Raw genomic sequence first — 12,809 nt, 5'->3', positions numbered from 1 at the left:
AAAAAAAAATCAGCCTTGAGTCTTCTTGGGTATGACGCTACAAGCTTGACCTACCTGTATTTGTGGAGTTTCTCCTATTCTTCTCTGAAGATCCTCTCAAGCTCTGTAAGGTTGGATGTGGAGCGTCGCTGCACAGCTATTTTCAGGTTTCTCCAGAGATGTTTGATTGGGTTAAAGTCCAGGCTCTGGCTGGGCTACTCAAGGACATTCAGAGACTTGTCCTAAATTCACTCCTGTGTTGTCTTGGCTGTGTGTTTAGGGTTGTTGTCCTGTTGGAAGGTGAACCATCTCCCCAGTCTGAGGTCCTGAGAGCTCTGGAGCAGGTTTTCATCAAGGATCTCTCTGTACTTGGCTCTGTTCATCTTTGCCTCGATCCTGACTAGTCTCCCAGTCCCTGCCGCTAAAAAACATCCCCACAGCATGATGTTGCCACCACCATGCTTCACCATAGGGATGGTGCCAGGTTTCCTCCAGATGTGATTAGCAGTGTGATTAAGGTTAGGATTAAAATCAAAATTTAAGAAGATAAATTGTAGAAGGAGGCAGGGTTTCGCCATTAATTATGACTTTTCTCTTGTGGAAGCTAGTGACGACCCAATGTGTCATGATGTTAGTCTCTTTGTCTCCACCCTCTTTGGCAAAAGAGAGAATATAGAAAATTATAGAGAAAATTATAGAGAAAATTAATCACATAATTTTAAATAATTTAAAAAAACGTTTGATATAGAAGTTCAAATCCTCTTCAATTGTTTACCATTATGCTAGCTCATTCTCAATTACCCACAAAGCTATGGCTTATTTAGGCTGCACATTTCCACCCTGTTAGGATTATGCGCCTAACAGGGGTGGAAAATGTGGATTTAAGTGCCTGAGCTCGACCAATATTTTTTCCTGAAAGTCAAATGCCCTTTTTCCCGTATAATACAAACAAGTAAAAATGTCTACTTCCAAAAGTCCAAAAGGCACAAGACAGTCAGTGCTTGACTAGCGGAGTACCAGCACCTCAAATATTCTACTGCTTGAACTCATGTTCCTCTTTTAAAATATTAGCTCAAAAGTATTGTGGAGCTCCTGCACCTAAATATAAACTGTACCGGCACCCAAAATTATTACCTGAACCTATTTCAGTCCAAGTCCTGAAGATTCTAGGAAAGACCCATCTATCAATGGAACTACAGAGATGGAGAGTACAAGTACCCTACCTACCACAGGATCTAATGTAAGCAGCCCATTCTACTAGAAGATATAGCCAAATTGTGGCTATTCTAGCAAAATAGCCTATTGTACAGAATAGCCAAATGTCATTATTTCCATGATGACAACATTTTATGTCAGATGTATATTTATCAATAGCTGGTTGGTTCAAGGGAATATATTGAATGATAAAATAATATGAGCACACAACTGTATTGGCACATCACTTTATTCCACAGTGTGTAACATACACAACAAGTAGCCTATAATGTCATCTTTGATGGAACAGGAAGTGTGATTACACAAAAAACAAGGTTCTTACAGTGAATTCAAAGTGGTAAAGGTTGACTGTTTTACTTAGCGACAACAGAAGTGGGATCAGGTGGCTTTTTAAAACACCAACTCAAGGGAGGTAAAAAAAATAATCTATTAGCAACACTGTAAACTATGGACTTCAACTCATGTAACTCTTTGTAGCCTATATACCAACATTGAAGTTTTTGCTTCTGACAAACTATTTGGCTGCTGGACAACAAATACCACAAAGTGATACCTTTATCGAGGAGTTATACACCTACCAATGACTCTAACGGTGCTCTATAAAGTGGACGTGAGAGAAAGTGGACCAAAAAAACGCACACACCAGTGTCAGTTTTACAGACAGACTTGACATATATCTCACTGTATCTGCCCAGTCCACAACATCATCATCATTGCTATACACTTGACAGCTCTCTAGGTTGTGATTTACAATAGACATAAAGAGACCGTTTGCAATACATATCCAGAGTATTATCTTATATGGTACGTTAATATAATAGCTGTTAAGATTGGTTTTTGATCTACTGTAGTTTTGTCACCGTATTTAATGTAATTGCTTTGCTTGATTGTTTTTGCTTAGTTTATAGGTTGATGGTGAATAACATATTGTAATGTATTGTTGATGGAAAATGTCACGAATAGAACTATAAGCCAATGCCACATTTAATTGCCTTTTTCTTAGTGTTATTGCCCACCATCTAATAATCTTGAGATAAAAAAATTCAGATCAAACATATTTTCATTAAAGAAATCTATTAAAAAAATTGTTCTTGAATCACTATTGCAAATTACAAGCTTGGTTTGTCATATTTGCTTAAAGCAACAGTCTGAGCTTGCAGAAGCTAATCGAGTAACTTAAACAGGCATTCAATCCTGTTGAAGGTGAAACAGGAATCAGTTGAAAACAATCACATTGTGCTTCATCACAACAACAATTATACAGTAGTTATAATCATCAATTGACATGTGGAGAGCTTGGGACTGTAACGGTCGTTCTCCTCGAGGAGGAGTAGGGATCAGACCAAAATGCAGCGGGTTTTGAAAACATAATGAATTTATTAACTGCCGAAGAAGAACACGAAAAAACACTTGGAATGAATTACAAAATAACAAAACGAACGTAGACTGACCTAAAACATGAGAACTTACATATAACACGAAGAACGCACAAACAGGTACAGACTACAACAAACGAACGAACAAACGCTACAGTCCCGTGTGGTACGAACATACATACAGACACGGAAGACAACCACCCACAAACAAACAGTGTGAACAGCCTACCTTTATATGGTTCTCAATCAGAGGAAACGTCAAACACCTGTCTCTGATTGAGAACCATATAAGGCTAATTACCAATAACCTAAACATAGAAACACAAAACATAGAACGCCCACCCCAACTCACGCCCTGACCAACTAAACACATACAAAAATAACAGAAAACAGGTCAGGAACGTGACAGGGACTATAAGGTCATATCTGAAAAAAGATGATTCTGAGATAATTGGCTTTAAATTTCAAAACCCATTGGTTTGAATGGTGTCAGACATTTTTATCTTGTATTCTTTTGAACTTAACAACAGGAATTGGGGAATTAAGAGTACTTTGAACAGAAAGAACATGGTTATGTCAATAACAAAATGTTGACAAAAATGCACATACTGTAGAACCTTATAGTCCCAAGCTCTCGATGTGTTTTAGACATGTGATTTTATAGTATTGTATAGGTTCCCGTTTCACCAGATTTCTCACATATTATCAATGGGTGTCTCTTACCTTAGCTTAGAAAGCAGGGAAAGGTGCTATGGGGTCACAGGTAAACAACACATTACTGTTCACACAACTAATGTCAACAACTATAAGATAGTCGGTGAACTGTTAGTTCAGCTACAACCTTTTTGCATTGCATTGGCATCGTTCCAACACTTTGAAAATACATCCTGTCTTCCTCGTTTTGTTAAAGGTAATCACTGATCTGATATTAGTAGATTAACGAGAGCTATGCAAAGAATTCCCTAATGTTCGCCTATTCAATCATATTAAATCAGTGACTACTTTACCACAGGAAAGGAAGAGAAGAAGGAAAGGAAAGGTGCATTTTTTAAGTATTGTAACAGGGGCTTTGAGTTGGTTCTTTATCCCTGCATATGTTCTAGGTTGACCTCAGTATTGCAATGGTCAGACGTCAACCCAGTGGGGGGCGAGTGGTGTTTAGGTGTCCCCCTGGGCCAGTTGTTCCAGCGCTGCCCCCTCACAGCGCATGCAGTGGTACCCCATGTCTGCCGTCACATCAAAACATCCCTGGCTGAGGTAGAAATCCAGAGATGGTTTGTTCCAGTCCAGCACGGCGAAGTTGAGCTGGGTGCAGCCGGCGGCCAGGCCCAACTACAGTACAGGGTGTGTGTGTGTGAGAGAGAGGGAGATAGAGCGCAAGAGAGAGAGGGAGGAAAATGTCAAATAAAGTCAAATGAGGAAAAAAAATGCTTGACGATAAAATAAAGTGACATATTGTCACAAACATAAATAATAGCAAACATACAAACAAAAAGCAATACATAGCGGTGCACACACAGATGGAAACATGCATGATTGTGTATTTTGCACTTTGCCTCACGAGAATAGCAAAGGCTTCAGTAAACTACAGAATAAACTACAGAAGTCGGAAGTTGAAGTCGGAAGTTTACATACACTTAGGTTGGAGTCATTAAAACTAGTTTTTCAAACACTCCATAAATGTCATGTTAACAAACTATAGTTTTGGCAAGTTGGTTAGAACATCTACTTTGTGCATGACACAAGTCATTTTTCAACAATTGTTTACGGACAGATTATTTCACTTATCACAATTCCAGTGGGTCAGAAGTTTACATACTCTAAGTTGACTGTGCCTTTAAACAGCTTGGAAAATTCCAGAAAATGATGTCATGGCATTAGAAGCTTCTGATAGGCTAATTGACATAATTTGAGTCAATTGAAGGTGTACCTCAGGATGTATTTCAAGGCCTACCTTCAAACTCAGTGCCTCTTTGCTTGACATCATGGGAAAATCAAAAGAAATCAGCCAAGACATCAGAAAAAAAATTGTAGACCTCCACACGTCTGGTTCATTCTTGGGAGCAATTTCGAAATGCCTGAAGGTACCACATTCATCTGTACAAACAATAGTACGCAAGTATAAACACCATGGGACCACGCAGCCTTCATACTGCTTAGGAAGGAGACACGTTCTGTCTCCTAGAGATGAACGTACTTTGGTGTGAAAAGTGCAAATCAATCCCAGAACAACAACAAATGACCCTGTGAAGATGCTGGAGGAAACAGGTACAAAAGTATCTATATACACAGTAAAACGAGTCCTATATCGACATAACTTGAAAGTCCACTCAGCAAGGAAGAAACCACTGCTCCAAAACCGCCATAAAAAAGACAGACAACGGTTTGCAACTGCATATGGGGACAAAGATCATACTTTTTGGAGAAATTTCCTCTGGTCTGATGAAACAAAAATAGGACTATTTGGCCATAATGACCATCATTATGTTTGGAGGAAAAAGGGGGAGGCTTGCAAGCCAAAGAACACCTTCCCAACCGTGAAGCACGGGGGTGGCAGCATTATGTTGTGGGGGTGATTTTCTGCAGGAGGGACTGGTGCACTTCACAAAATAGATGGCATCATGAGGAAGGAAAATTATGTGGATATATTGAAGCAACATTTCAAGACATCGGTCAGGAAGTTATAACTTGGACACAAATGGGTCTTCCAAATGGACAATGACCCCAAGCATACTTCGAAAGTTGTGGAAAAATGGCTTAAGGTCAACAAAATCAATGTATTGGAGTGGCAATCACAAAGCTCGGACCTCAATCCTATAGAAGATTTGTGGGCAGAACTGAAAAAGCGTAGGGGAGCAAGGAGGCCTACAAACCTGACTCAGTTACACCAGCTCTGTCAAGAGGAATGGGCCAAAAATTACCTAACTTATTGTGGGAAGCTTGTGAAAGGCTACCCAAAATGTTTGACCCAAGTTAAACAATTTAAAGGCAATGCTACCAAATACTATTTGAGTGTATGTAAACTTCTAACCCACTGGGAATGTGATGAAAGAAATAAAAGCTGAAATAAATTATTCTCTCTACTATTATTCTGACATTTCACATTCTTAAAATGAAGTGGTGATACTAACTGACCTAAGACAGGGAATTTTTACTAGGCTTAAATGTCAGGAATAGTGAAAAACAAATTTCAAATGTATTTGGCTAAGGTGTATGTCAACTTCCGACTTCAACTGTACATATTCACATATGCACAAACACACGTGTCCAACGGTCCATACACATATCAATTGCACTCAAGGGGAAGCTTTGTCAATACAATTACACCACAGCCAGAGGGTTTAATTATATGGCAAAGTTGAGTAACAGGGCAGCATCACCCACCTGAGCCACTTTGCTCATCAGTGCCTTCCCAATACCTTTACCTGTGATGCCAAAAGAGAGACATACATGAGATACGAAACGTAGGGTTATTTATCGGCTTAATGCTGTTGGTATAAATGAACTGATTCAGCAAAATGCAAATAAATGTGCGGTCCACGTTTTTTTGTTTGACAAATATTGTTCCTGGAGACCATCTAGACTCAGTTACTTGGGTGCGAGGCGAGTTCTACTTTTAGAATTTGTTTTGTTGTACACTGGTGGAAATGAGAGAGAAACAGGTGCAAACTGTGCAATTGCTTAGTGGATCAGGCACATGTTGCGTCACACTAGTTTAACAGATGTGCAGGAAGTTGACAGCAGGATAGGTGAACTGCAAGACCTCCACGTACAGTGCATTCGGAAAGGTTTCAGACCCTTTTACATTTTGTTGATACAGTCTTATTCTAAAATGGATTCATTCATTTTTTCCCCCTCATCAATCTACACACTATACCCCTTAATGACAAAGCAAAAACATGTTTTTAGAAATTTTTGCAAATTTATAATAAAAAATAAAAAAACTGAAATATCACTTATTCAGTATTCAGACCCTTTACTCTGTACTTTGTTGAAGCTCCTTCGGCAGCAATTACAGCCTTGAGTCTTCTTGTGTATGACGCTACAAGCTTGACACACCTGTATTTGGGGATTTTCTCCCATTCTTCTCTGCAGATCCTCTCAAGCTTTGGAGCGTTGCTGCATAGCTATTTTCAGGTCTCTCCAGAGATGTTCGATCGGGTTCAAGTCCGGGCTCTGGCTGGGCCACTCAAGGACATTCAGAGACTTCTCCCGAAGCCACTCCTGCGTTGTCTTGGCTGTGTGTTTAGAGTCGTTGTCCTGATGGAAGGTGAACCTTCGCCCCAGTCTGAGGTCATTAGGGCTCTCGAGTAAATTTTCATCAAGGATCTCTCTGTACTTTGCTCCGTTCATCTTTCTTTCGATCCTGACAAGTCTCCCAGTCCCTGTCGCTGAAAAACATCCCCACAGCATGCTGCTGCCACCACCATGCTTCACTGTAGGAATGGTGCAAGGTTTCCTCTAGACGTGACGCTTGGCATTCAGACCAGATAATCTCATTTCTCATGGACTGAGAGTCCTTTAGGTGCCTTTTGGCAAACTCCAAGCGGGCTGTCATGTGCCTTTTACTGAGGAGTTGCTTCAGTCTGGAAGTGTGTCTTTTACTGAAGAGTACTGCAGAGATGGTTGTCCTTTCGGAAGGATTTCCCATCTCCACAGAGGAACTCTTGAGTTCTGTCAGAGTGACCATTGGGTTCTTGAACACGTCCCTAACAAACCTGTTTTCACATTGTCATTATGGCGTATTGTGTGTAGATTGATGAGGAATAGGGCTGTAATGTAACAAAATGTGGAAAAGGTCAAGGGTTCTGATTACTTTCCAAAGGCACTGTATATTCTAGTTTGATTAAAACAAAACTGGTCAAGACCAAGGCCCATATTCACAAAGCATCTCAGAGTAGGAGTACTGATCTAGAATCAGTCTTTAAATCATGATGAATAACGGGGTTGGTGGGGATGGCTAATCCTAGATCAGCACTCCTATTCTGAGACTCTTTGTGAAGACGGGCCCTTAAGTAGCTGTCTAACCTCTGAACTCAGGCATCACATACAGGTCCTCCATGTAGAGGGCCCGTCCTTTCCACGAGCTGTAGGTATAGAAGTAAAGTGCGTAGCCCACCTTGGCATGGCCTGCAAACAAACACACAGGTATCAAGGTCAAGGTCAATAATATCAAGAATAATATATATCATATTGACTGCACACACTCTTAAAACACACATACATTTATACATGCTGCTCACGCTTGCGGACAAACCGGCAGACACATAAACGCACACATACGGCCCATCTGCTGGCAAGCAAGCAGACAGACACTAAGGTCAAGTCTATGCCTCAGGACATACAGTAATACTGAACACACAGAAAAACATCATGTTCACACACACTTAAAACTCACTCACATATACATGTGTGTATGTCCGCAAACAAACAGACACACACTCACAGAAGAACTAAAACCTCTCCCCAGGCGTAGGTACGTGTGCAGGCACACACACACACACACACACACACACACACACACACACACACACACACACACACACACACACACACACACACACACACACACACACACACACACACACACACACACACACACACACACACACACACACACACACACACACACAGAGAGAAACCATAAAGACAGAGCAATAGATGTGAAGAGGTGTCTCTTAATGGCAGCTGTTGGGATGCATAATGTTCTTGTTCTGGTGGCTTCATAAAAAAATATGTCAAGCCCCTTAGATAATGAGTGGGCAGAGAGAGAGCAGCATAGTCAGCCCTGACAGAGGATGGTTAGGTAACAAAAAGAGAGCTAATTAACATATGGAGCCAGCCTGGTTACTATGATGGGGGGGTAGATGGAGAAGATGTTATAATATATCTGAAATCATGGAAGTTCATGAAACATGGTTTCTGAATTGGGAAAATCAAAACCAGCATTGTGGCGGCCCATTCCATTTCGGTTTCGTAAATAATTTGAAATTCAATTCATGAATTTAAAGTATAATTTATCTCCAATCTCTTTTTTAAGACATTATTTGAATTACCAGTCACTTTCTGAATTGATGGCGTTCAAAGGGAATTGACCCCAACCCTGGTCATGTCAGCACATAGAAACTGTGTCTATGGTTAGTTCTTCTCTCACCCTCTTTGGTCCTGTGTTGTTCGGGTACTTCTGCGACGATACCATGAAAGAATGGGTTTTTAATGAACCCATCCTGCTCCAAATCTGGAGGGGAGAGATGACAAAGATACAGAACAGAAAGGGTTAAAGTGATCTACACTCTTAGAAAAAAAAGGATTCCAAAAGGATTCTGCAGCTGTCCCCATAGGAGAACCCTTTTGGTTCTAGATAGAACCCCTTTTGGTTCCAGGTAGAACTTTTTTGGGTTTCATGTAGAACCTTCTTCTGAAAGGGTTCTAAATAGAACCCAAAAGGATTCTACCTGGAACTAAAAGCGGTTCTTTAAAGGGTTCTCCTATGGGGGCAGCCAAATAACTCTTTTTGGTTCTAGATAGCACCTTTTTTTCGAAGAGTGTAAACTCATCATTGAGTGAAAGAAAAAGTATGTTAAAATATGGCATTTAAATTACAAAAAATTAAATAGGGATTTTTTTAAATAGCTGGAATGAATTAATCTACCTTTCTGTGTAACTTTCACTTGGTCCAATACTTTCTCGTATTTAGCCAGTTCCTGAGGACACATGAGGACATAAAATACACATTAGGCCTAACAAAATGGCATTTGTGTTATTGATTCCAAACATAACTTTGATTTAGCACTGAGACTATCATAGAAGGCTTGTATTCATAATAAGGCATGAGGGAGTGCCTGGATACAGGCCTTAGCTGTGGTATATTGGCCATATACCACAACCCCAGAGGTGCCTTATTGCTATTATAAACTGGTTACCACCAGAGCAGTAAACCGTGGTATACGGGTTATACCACGGCTGTCAGCCAATCAGCATTCAGGACTGGAATCACCCAGTTTATAAAAGATTCTCTCACACTAGGGACACGTTTTTTGTTGCAAAGCGTTTTGCGATTGGAGTAAACGTTTTCCGTTGCAAAAAAGTTTTACAACAGACCAAACGTGTTGCAACGGAATCTGACAGATTCTGACCCCAGTACACGTTTTGGAATGTTCCGGTAGAAATAAATAATATAGAACAAACATGCCTCTCCCCGATATATAGACCAAGGAATCATGTTGGCTCCATTTATGGCATTTGGTCCAACGTTCGACAACGTTTGGCAACATAACGGGGCCAGGTTTGAAAAAACATTTGTATAAAAATAACTGTACAAATATGGCTACTGTAGCATATCGAATAAGATTATTTTGTTTTGCCAGACAAATAATGGATACAATGTAGCCTAACAGTAGCTGCAAACAAATTATTTTATTTCTCATGATGAGGAGCAGCAATCTATGTATTGTGGATACTGACGTAATATTTCTATGCAAATGTATCATTCATGTCTCCAAATTCCAAGCACGTGCGGGGCGGCCATGCACACGCGCATTTGTGACAGCTCACCAAGATCATCCGCGCGATATCTTTGCAGTCTTCCAGTGTAGAAGCACGAATGGAGAAATCCATATTATGAAATATATATCAAGGATGTAGAATATTACAAGATAGACCGAGGTCAGACCAAGGTACAGTAATCCGGAAAAGTGCAGGAACGTGATAAACTCGCTTTTACATCACAACCGTAAAGTCTAGGCTGTTAATAATTTAATAGCGCCCTCCGTGCGTAGGTGGCGACCGTGAGAACTCGCCAGGAAACGCAGTCAACCCGAGTAGCACCAGTGGACCTCGAAAGTATACTGGGCCTACATAATATTAATTTCGAACACAAAAAGCATGAATTGGAAAAACATGGACAAAGTCATTGCATACCGTGAGGAACATTGGTGCAGTTTTAACCCTATCAGTCCCGAGGCCCCAGCAAAAATCGTATTTTCATTTATCTGCCTTTCAATTATCTGCATGTCCAGACCTTATATTTAGCCTAACAATTGTATTTTCAGGACAACCAGGGATACAAGTACAACACAAAACAATTTGACATAAACAGTTGCATTCATGAGTTTTATTGGCAAATGTCAATAAAACAAATACGTGTGAAAAAGAAGAAACCTGCTAAAAATGAATTTATGTGAATGCTGTAAGTACAGAAATTGTTTTCTCAGTGGGAAATTAACATACAATTAGCTAGTGACAACTGTTTGGAGTTTGTGACACCATCTATGTGAGCTTATTACAATATTATAGGCACTATGTCCTTGGATTTCCTATGATCTCCTATGTAGAAGGACCCCTTACCTTCAAACGACTTGTGAGCGTCATAGAGCAAAACATGTTACATGTTTGTGTCAGCTTTTCGTAGATAACCCTTGGGGACCCGCCCTTGTCTCATAAACGCTGCTCTATCTCAGCCCGGTTTAAAATTCTTTCCACATCTGCTGAGACATCCATTACATTTTGCATTTTGAAATATGTGTGTAATGCCAAATCAAATCACATTTTATTCGTCACATGTTTTGTTAACAACAGGTGTAGTTTAACAGTGAAATGCTTACTTACGGGTCGTTCCCAACAAAGCAGAGTAAAAGAAAATAGAGAAATAATAGAAACGTAAAACACATAATAATAAAAGTAATAATAAATACATAATGAGTAACGATAAATTGGCTATATAAACGACGTATCAGTACCGAGTCGATGTGCAAGGGTACTATGTAATTGAGGTAGATATGTAAATACTGTATAACTAGGAATGAAGTGACATATAATAAAGAAGAGCAGCAGCATACACTACCATTCAAAAGTTACTTGTCACTTAGAAATGTCCTTGTTTTTGAAAGAAAAGCAAAAAGATGTGTGCATTAAAATAATATCAAATTGATCAGAAATACAGTGTAGACATTGTTAATGTTGTAAATGACTATTGTGGCTGGAAATGGCAGATTTTTTATGGAATATCTACATAGGCGTACAGAGGCACATTATCAGCAACCATCACTCCTGAGTTCCAACGTTGTTTTAGCTAATCCAAGTTTATAATTTTAAAAGGCTAATTGATCATTAGAAAACCCTTCTGCAGTTATGTTAGCACAGCTGAAAACTGTTGTTTCTGATTAAAGAAGCAATAAAACTGCCGTTCTTTAGACTAGTTGAGTATCTGGCGCATCAGCATTTGTGGGTTCGATTACAGGCTCAAAATGTCCAAAAACAAATAACTTTCTTCTGAAACTCGTCGGTCTATTCTTGTTCTGAGAAATGAAGGCTATTCCATGCAAGTAATTGTCAAGAAACTGAAGATCTCGTACAAATCTGTGTACTACTCCCTTCAAAGAACAGCGCAAACTGACGCCTAACAAGTCCTCAACTGGCAGCTTCATTATATAGTACCCTGCAAAACACCAGTCTCAACAGTGAAGAGGCGACTCCGGGATGCTGGCCTTCTAGGCAGGTGGGGCATATACAGTTGAAGTTGAAAGTTTACATACACTTAGGTCGGAGTCATTAAAACAAATTTTTCAACCACTCCACAAATTCCTTGTTAACAAACTATAGTTTTGGCAAGTTGGTTAGAACATCTACTTTGTGCATGACACAAATAATTCTTCCAACAATTGTAGACCTCCACAAGTCTGCTTCATCCTTGGGAGCAATTTCCAAACGCCTGAAGGTACCACGTTCATCTGTACAAACAATAGTACGCAAGTATAACCACCATGGGACCACGCAGCCGTCATACCGCTCAGGAAGGAGACGCGTTCTGTCTCCTAGAGATTAACGTACTTTGGTGGGAAAAGTGCAAAACAATCCCAGAACAACAGCAAAGGACCATGTGAAGATGCTGGAGGAAACAGGTACACAATTATCTATATCCACAGTAAAACGAGTCCTATATCGACATAACCTGAAAGGCCGCTCAGCAAGAAAGAAACCACTGCTCCAAAACCGCCATAAAAAAGCCAGACTACGGTTTGCAACTGCACATGGCGACAAAGATCGTACTTTTTGGAGAAATGTCCCCTAGTCTGATGAAACAAAAATAGAACTGTTTTGCCATAATGACCATCATTATGTTTGGAGGAAAAAGGGGGCGGCTGCAGGCCGAAGAACACCATCCCAACCATGAAGCACGGGGGTGGCAGCATCATGTTGTGGAGGTGATTTGCTGCAGGAGGGACTGGTGCACTTCACAAA

The 12,809-nt window shown here is 40.1% G+C and overlaps 1 protein-coding gene across 1 annotated transcript; it reads right to left on the bottom strand.

The window, feature by feature from the left end:
* Window positions 1-1,407: 1,407 nt before the first annotated feature.
* On the bottom strand, window positions 1,408-10,369 carry sat2a.1 (spermidine/spermine N1-acetyltransferase family member 2a, tandem duplicate 1). The gene is made up of 6 exons (XM_055938657.1): window positions 10,125-10,369; window positions 9,223-9,274; window positions 8,725-8,808; window positions 7,599-7,700; window positions 5,955-5,995; window positions 1,408-3,902 (listed from the first exon to the last, which is right to left on the bottom strand). The coding sequence occupies exons 1-6, from the start codon at window positions 10,185-10,187 to the stop codon at window positions 3,729-3,731; spliced, it is 516 nt and encodes a 171-aa protein (XP_055794632.1). The 5' UTR covers window positions 10,188-10,369; the 3' UTR covers window positions 1,408-3,728.
* Between the last annotated feature and the right edge of the window lie 2,440 nt (window positions 10,370-12,809).

Source organism: Salvelinus fontinalis, chromosome 11 (assembly GCF_029448725.1).
Source record: "Salvelinus fontinalis isolate EN_2023a chromosome 11, ASM2944872v1, whole genome shotgun sequence".
In the NCBI taxonomy this organism is placed as follows: Eukaryota; Metazoa; Chordata; class Actinopteri; order Salmoniformes; family Salmonidae; genus Salvelinus; species Salvelinus fontinalis.
This window is presented reverse-complemented; position numbering and strand designations above follow the sequence as displayed.

Excerpts from the sequence above, each read along its gene's own strand:
- sat2a.1 (XM_055938657.1), bottom strand. The coding sequence starts at position 10,187 with ATGGATTTCTCCATTCGTGCTTCTACACTGGAAGACTGCAAAGATATC. Across the intron at positions 8,809-9,222 it reads AGTGAAAGTTACACAGAAAG|ATTTGGAGCAGGATGGGTTC; the intron begins GTAGATTAATTC and ends TCTCCCCTCCAG. Across the intron at positions 7,701-8,724 it reads ACAACACAGGACCAAAGAGG|GCCATGCCAAGGTGGGCTAC; the intron begins GTGAGAGAAGAA and ends GTTTGTTTGCAG.